At 40.0% G+C, this 6,917-nt stretch overlaps 1 protein-coding gene and 1 long non-coding RNA gene across 3 annotated transcripts; both read right to left on the bottom strand.

Annotated features, from left to right (window-relative positions):
* Positions 1-1,515: 1,515 nt before the first annotated feature.
* LOC126410259 (uncharacterized) lies at positions 1,516-3,645 on the bottom strand. 2 transcript variants are annotated; one of them, XR_007573926.1, is made up of 3 exons: positions 3,196-3,645; positions 2,788-2,856; positions 1,516-2,612 (listed from the first exon to the last, which is right to left on the bottom strand). It is a non-coding gene; the product is annotated as an uncharacterized LOC126410259 (long non-coding RNA). The 2 variants fall into 2 exon arrangements; XR_007573927.1 differs by having other exon boundaries at positions 1,516-1,837.
* A 462-nt stretch (positions 3,646-4,107) lies between these two features.
* On the bottom strand, positions 4,108-6,343 carry LOC116257239 (L-type lectin-domain containing receptor kinase SIT2-like). The gene has a single exon (XM_031633845.2). The coding sequence runs from the start codon at positions 6,341-6,343 to the stop codon at positions 4,337-4,339; it is 2,007 nt and encodes a 668-aa protein (XP_031489705.1). The 3' UTR covers positions 4,108-4,336.
* Positions 6,344-6,917: the final 574 nt, after the last annotated feature.

Below are 6,917 nucleotides of genomic sequence, written 5' to 3'. Positions count from 1 at the left end.
TTATAACTTTCCTGTTTTATCTTTTGGGGCTGACTAATGCTTCTACTATTCTGGACCTAATAATAAAGTATTTAGAAATTACCTAGATCAAATTTGTGATTATTTTCATTGATGATGTATTGATTTATTCTCCATCAAATGAGGAACATGATGAGTATCTTTCTATGGTATTAAATACATTGAGGCAACATTTGTATGTTAAATTGTATAAGTGTGAGTTTTGGCTGGAAAAATTTTGAATTGTTGGGTTATATTATTTATAGTCAGGAAGTGGCAGTGGATCTAGCTAAGGTAGAAGCAGTACAAAAGTGGATGAGCCCTACAGCTCCTACTGAGGTACAAGCTTTTCTTGGATTGGTAGGATGCTACAAGCAGTTTATTAGGGGTTTCCCCAAATAGCTTTGCCAATGACTCCATTATTTAAGAAAGAAGTAAGTTTGTGTGGTCGGGGCATGTGACCAGAACTTGTACACGTTAAATAGAGGTTGACAATGACACTTGTTTTGGCTTTACCATCAGGCACAAAGGGACTTGTAGTTTACTGATGCTTCCAGAATTGGATGGTGGGGTATTGTACACGTCATCTTACTTATCTCTTTTCACAAAAGTAGTTTAATTTTTTGCTGCGTAAATGGATAGAGTATCTCATGGATTATGATTTCAAACTTTCTTTTTGTCTTAGGAAAGCTAATGTAGTAGCATATGCACTAAATCACAAATCTAGGGCACTAGTACACAACCCAGTTCATCAGACATGGAAACTTATAGAGGATTTGACAACGTGGAATCCATTTACAGATAATCGAGGTATGGTTTTCCTTTATGCCTCTGTACAAATTGATTTATTAGAAATGATTCTGCAGAAGCAGAATAAGAGTCCAAAGTATGCACAAATGAAGACTTAGTCAGAGTTGGAAAGCGAACATTTTCCATGGACCTAAATGCAGGGTCCAATTTCTGGTAGACTGTGCCAGATGAGTAAACACAAAAGACGAGACTTTGGATGAGTTGCATTGCTTGTGACATATCATTCATCCAGGCAGCAACAAGATTAATGAAGAGGATGAATGCAGCTTTTAGTAGCCAGGTATGAAGTTCGAATTGCTAATTTTGTGGCTAGATGTTTGATATATCAACAGGTTAAGGCGGAACATTAGAGGTCAGGTGAGTTATTAGAACCACTTGGGATTCCACAATGGAAATGGGAAGATATTACCACATTTTTTTATGGGACTACTGAGAAGCAGGAGATGACATGATGTCATCTGGGTGGCAATCAATATATTGATTAAGCTAGCTCATTTTCTGCCAATCCGGAGTCTCAATTTTCTAAATTTATTAGTTGATCTATATATTGATGAGATAGTTAGATTGCATGGCTTGCCATCTACCATTGTTTAAGACCAAGATCCATGGTTTCCTTCATGATTGTGGAGTTCCCTGTAGCATGCTTCAGGGACCCAATTACATATGAGTTCAACATTTCATCCTCAAACCAATGGCCTTCAAATGAAATAACCAAGAAGGTAAACTTAGACTTGGTTCAAATGAAATAAGCAATAAGTATTAACATAATCAATCATAGGTACAATCATATATGAAAGAAAGAGAAATAAACTTAGGGAGAACAGCAAAAAGTCAATTACCCACAACAAAGATGCAAGTTAGTGCTGCAAAGGCAGTCCCCTTGAGAATTCTGGACTCAAAGGCAGATTCTCAACCAAAAGGGCTACATATCAGCAGAACACCATCTCTGGTACGATAAAGAAGGCAATACCAGTGCTACTTGCACCTCCTTGCCCGGTTGGCATGGCTTAGATTGGATCCTATGCCTTACCTAAGTACCAGCATATCAGCAAAATTTTCAGAGAGATAGAGAAGAAAGGTGCTGAAACTAGAATAAGAGTGCATGTTGTAAATCATTGGGAGAGGGGAAAAGTTAGATTTCTAATCTACCTTTCAGTAACATGAAAACTAGTCTTTCACATATCAAAAGATATGTATTTCCACAAATATATTTACAAATTATAATTATGTGGTAAAGCTCAAATTATTTAACACCAAACAATTTGTTTTCACAAAAAAAAAAAAATCATTGCCAATATGCACGTGATATTTAAGCCATCTTCGGACCTATAAAATGAACATGAGAAGTGTTATCCCTAACAAATCATATACTTATCTACTTTTCATAGAAATTAAAAAGATGATCATATTTCATTGAATATTTACCAATTAATTGTTCGAACATTGCCATCAACATTTGGACTTATACTTGTATCTCATGTATTTGTTTTGCATGTATGGCTTCAAAGTCATGTATCTTTTCAACTTGTCTAGCTTCTAATTTGCACATCTGGTGAGTATGATTGCTTTCTACATTATGCACCTTATTGCATAGATCACCATACCCCTCTCAATTTCACACTTTGTGTCATTAGTTCACATTGACTAGAAACTGCATCAAAAACTTGTGATGGTTTTACCCTCATTCTATAAGTATGCACTCGTCCAAATTTGTCTGGTCCCATCACCCATGACAAGACATCATTTAGAGATAGCTCATCTCTTATGTCTTCAGGAAGTTGGAATATTGCTTCATTATGTTGAGCCTACAAATTAATGTAACATTTCAATAACATGTATGTTAAATAAATTTTAATTAACATATTGCTAATAATAATGAAGAGGAGAAAGCAAGCAATTTAAGAGATTAGAAGAGATGAGAATTGCTTGGAAATCCTGAAGCACTTGAAGTTTCTCCATAAAAAGAGATGAGAATCATACCGCCGCCTCCTAATGCAACCATGCACTTCATGGGGATGAGGTTGCCCTTTCATGGATCGTCTCATGGTGCTGGGGTTAACATAAGACCTTCAATCAACATAATGAGCAAAAAAAGGGGAAGAGGAAAAAAACAAATTCCTCATTCTCAGAGCAAGAGAGGGAGAGAGAGAATTTACTCAACATTACTAGCTTCCAACAGAAAGTTGGAGGAAGAAAGCATACAGATGTAATCTAACATCCAAAACTTAAGAGAAAACCAGCCAACCAAATGCAAAAACAAGAAGAGAGTTATGCATAAGTTGTAAAAGAACAACCCGGTGATCAGCCTTATGATGAATGAGAATTGTGCCTGCAAACGAGGACAGAAACATGGAACATTATGCCCAACAACAGAGCTCTTAGATTTACCTTTCTTTCACGGAAAATAACATCATAACTTAGCAACCAAATGCCTCTCCAAGTTGAAAACAGCCAACATTTCCGCAGAAGTCTGCCCCTCTTAGACTTGCGAAAACTCATGGAGGCCATGCAATGGAAGAAGCGATTGTTCCGATCCTGAAGCTTTAACCATGTGATTCGGGAACACGCGCGCCGGCGGAACTCATCACGCGTACGCCATTCAGAAATTAGAGATGACAGTCATGCGTGGTGATCTCAGAATCCTGCTGCGAGCGGGAAAGGAAGAGAAGCTCTTCTTCCCAAGCTTGTAAGTTATGGAACTTACGCAACCTCCTTTGTGTTATTTTGAAGTTGATCCTCAGTGCTGCCGGCCGATCAACCGCTGGAGATGACCAACAAAAGTGAAAGATGCTCTTGAACTCACGTTCCCTCAACACCATTGCTCGAAGATGAAACGGCGTCTTGTCTGCCCCAGTGCGCGCCAGAAAGTGGTGATAACGCCATGATCAGATATCGTCCGTGCTGGGACAACGGAACGCGTCAACACTTACAAAAGTAAGACAGATTCGCGACGCGTTTTAAAAAAGGACGTCGTTGAAAGTATGGTTTTATCGTCTAAGTCAACATGTCCAAAAATAAAACGTCATTGAAATAGCCTTCACGGATGTGTGCTGCTACAAAAAAAAAAAAGCCTTTTATTTAAAACAATTTAATTTCACAAGCATCATTTCAAACATCTAAAAGGAACGGAGAAAAAGTGAAGATGAAACATAATCTACTAAGTAACCTTGATCAATATATTGACTACTTAAGACGGTGGACTATGTAATTGATGAACTCTTGACCCAAGAAAAAAAAGAAACAAAAGAATAAAAAAACCATCGCCCTTAAGCAATTAAGTAGTATTTTATATTACTGGTAGTAAATCATACAAAGATTTTGCCAGACCGAATACAAGGAGTACACAAACGGTGTACGTACGGGCTGGCACTCAGCTCCAAAAATAACAGATGTGAGAGATCTTGTAGCCAACCAGAACCTCGAGCAAAGGATGGCATTCTGCTAGTTTGACAACTTGAGAAAGGATATACTGATCTATGACTTTTTGATTGATGCCTCTGCAATGACATGCTGGAGTTGTGTTAATAAGTTATGATCCTGAGTTTCCTGAAGTTGATGATAGAATGGCAGAGGAAGAGTACTGCAGAATTAGTTGGTCCATGCCTGGATCGTCTTGAATAACAATATTATGGCATTCCAGATCTTGTAGGGAGGCACCACCATTGAGAAACTGAGTCAGTTGCCGCATGTTTGGCCTTGATTCAGGTGCAGCCTGTGAACAGAGCACGCCAAGCTTCAGCACAAGCTCTGCTTCCTCCACCACATAGCTATTCCCAAGCTTGTTGTCCATGGCGTCCAGTATTCGTCCACCCTTCCACAGAGAGTGGACTAACTCCACCAGAATCATCTCGTCGCAGGGTCTCTCTGGCTCAATAGGCCTCCTTCCACAGGCCATCTCTAGGAGCAAGGCACCATAAGAGTACACATCGGAGCTCGTCGTGAACTTGCAGGTGCGGGAAAGCTCCGGCGCCATGTACCCAAAACTCCCAACGATTTTGGTTGTTTTGGGGTTGGTCCCATGCTCATAGAGTCTAGAAAGCCCAAAATCACCCAACCTGCCATTTAGATCACCATCCAACAATACATTACTCGCTTTAACGTCTCTGTGCACAACCACTTGCTCCCACTCCTCATGCAGATACAGCAGACCAGAAGCAATTCCCTTGACAATCTTGAACCTCTGTTCCCAACTCAGGCTTTTCCTTCTTATCCCAAAAAGATGACTGTCCAGACTCCCCTTTGGCATGAATTCATAGGCAAGGAGCAGCTCCTCGCCTCGTCTACACCAACCCTGCAACTGGACCAGGTTTCTGTGTCTCATCCTCCCCAAGCTTGATACTTCTGCCACAAACTCTCTTATCCCCTGCTTCGAACTATGTGATACTTTTTTCACTGCAACTTCCATTCCGCTCCTGGGCAGCACACCTTTGTAGACGCTGCCGAAACCTCCTTTCCCCAACTCCTCCTTGAAACCCTTGGTTGCCCTGTAGAGTTCCCTGTACGGGAACCTATGTGGGTAGTCCATCTCCCATTCCTCTACCTTCTCAGATGTGAGCTTACTCTTCTTATGGGTCCAATAACAGATGCTAATTGTAATAATGAGAAACAATATAATCACTAATGCTACAGAAAGGTATAGGTACAGCTTTAAAGACTTCCCTAGAGGAGTACGATCCCGAGGAACAGAAGGAAGGCGTGAGAGGTCCAACTCTTGTGCTTTTCCTTCCATCGTGAAGCTCCAAGCCAAGATATAGTGCTTGCTGAATAGCTTTTGCGTACCAGAAGAGAAGCCAACATACATGTGTTCAAGCAGAATAGGAGACAGGTCAATGGAATATGATATGAGCGAGCGGGTAGGCTTGAGTGGGTGCGACAATGGGGCTATGGTGACATTCAGCTGCTTCCCCTTCCCGTCATATTCAATCCATGCTTGGATGGGCGTCTGGCTGTCCAGAAGCACCGTTTCTTTCTTGTTAAGCTCTGTATAATAAGCAGCAGATTCGGAGGTATTGGAGATCACACCATTGACGTCGATGCCCACATGGTTTCCATCTCTGTCTTCCAAATCTACTTGTTGAACTGTGTCGAATTCAACTGCGAATATATGATTGTTTGGGTTTACGTTGTTCGACTGGTTGACGAAGCCGAGGAAGGGGCCTCCAGAGGCAGAGCAGAAGTTGGTGGAGGGTGCCAAGACGAAGGCGAAGCCATGACCACCTGGTTTCTGGTCCTTGGATACGATTTCGAAGAGAAAATGTGTGCTGAAAGATCGAGTAGTCGTAGCCGAAGGACCCTTTTTGAATTGGAGAATGGCCGGGTAGAACGCTTGTCCTGTGATGCCTGGAAGATTCATGGTACGTTGACCGTTGGTCAGTTGAAGAGCCCCCGTGCTGATAACAGTTGCAAAGCCAGATAAGCTCAGGTCTGACGGTTGGAAGCCATTGAAGGAAAAGGTGCTGTTGAGGGAAGTTGCAGGTGATGTGCGGACGTGAGAAAGAAGAAAAAAGAGGAGAAACCATGGCAGATGAATGGCCATGATAGAGAAGAGGGTTGGAAATTGCTGAAGTCACAGTGTGTTTGTTTCCGCTGGTCGGGGACAGTGGGTGCCGGGGCTGGAATTTATTTGTGGCAGGTCAATGGAATTACAGTTCTTTTTCAAAATAGTCGCTATCTTTTGTGCATATTTTCATAAATATAATCATAAATAGTAGTTCCAGTTCAAACATGTCATAAAAACTTAATAATCTAAGTTTCACATATCTTTTATATTGACAAATTGATGTCTTTCCTATTTTTAATCTTTATACGAGATTGGCCATGATCACTACATTGTTTAAATTAAATTTATTGGGAAAGAATGCTCTTTTACTGTGGAATAAAAAGATATCTTAATAAATGTACCTCTATAGATGCAGCATGGTATAACAATTTTTTTTCTTTTCCAAAGAAGTAATTAATGATAAAAAAATAAAATAGAGAAATTTCATTGGTTTTTTTTCTTTTTATAAAAATGTTATATTAGCCTAAAAAAGAAAAGTTATTCATAAGCTCATAGCAAGTTACATATATGATTTCCAAGGATAAATAATAAATTACAAACAAGAATATAA

The sequence above is a fragment of the Nymphaea colorata genome, chromosome 7 (assembly GCF_008831285.2).
Source record: "Nymphaea colorata isolate Beijing-Zhang1983 chromosome 7, ASM883128v2, whole genome shotgun sequence".
Taxonomy (NCBI): domain Eukaryota; kingdom Viridiplantae; phylum Streptophyta; class Magnoliopsida; order Nymphaeales; family Nymphaeaceae; genus Nymphaea; species Nymphaea colorata.
The sequence above is the reverse complement of the archived record's forward strand: the minus strand, read 5'-3'. Positions and strand labels throughout refer to the sequence as shown.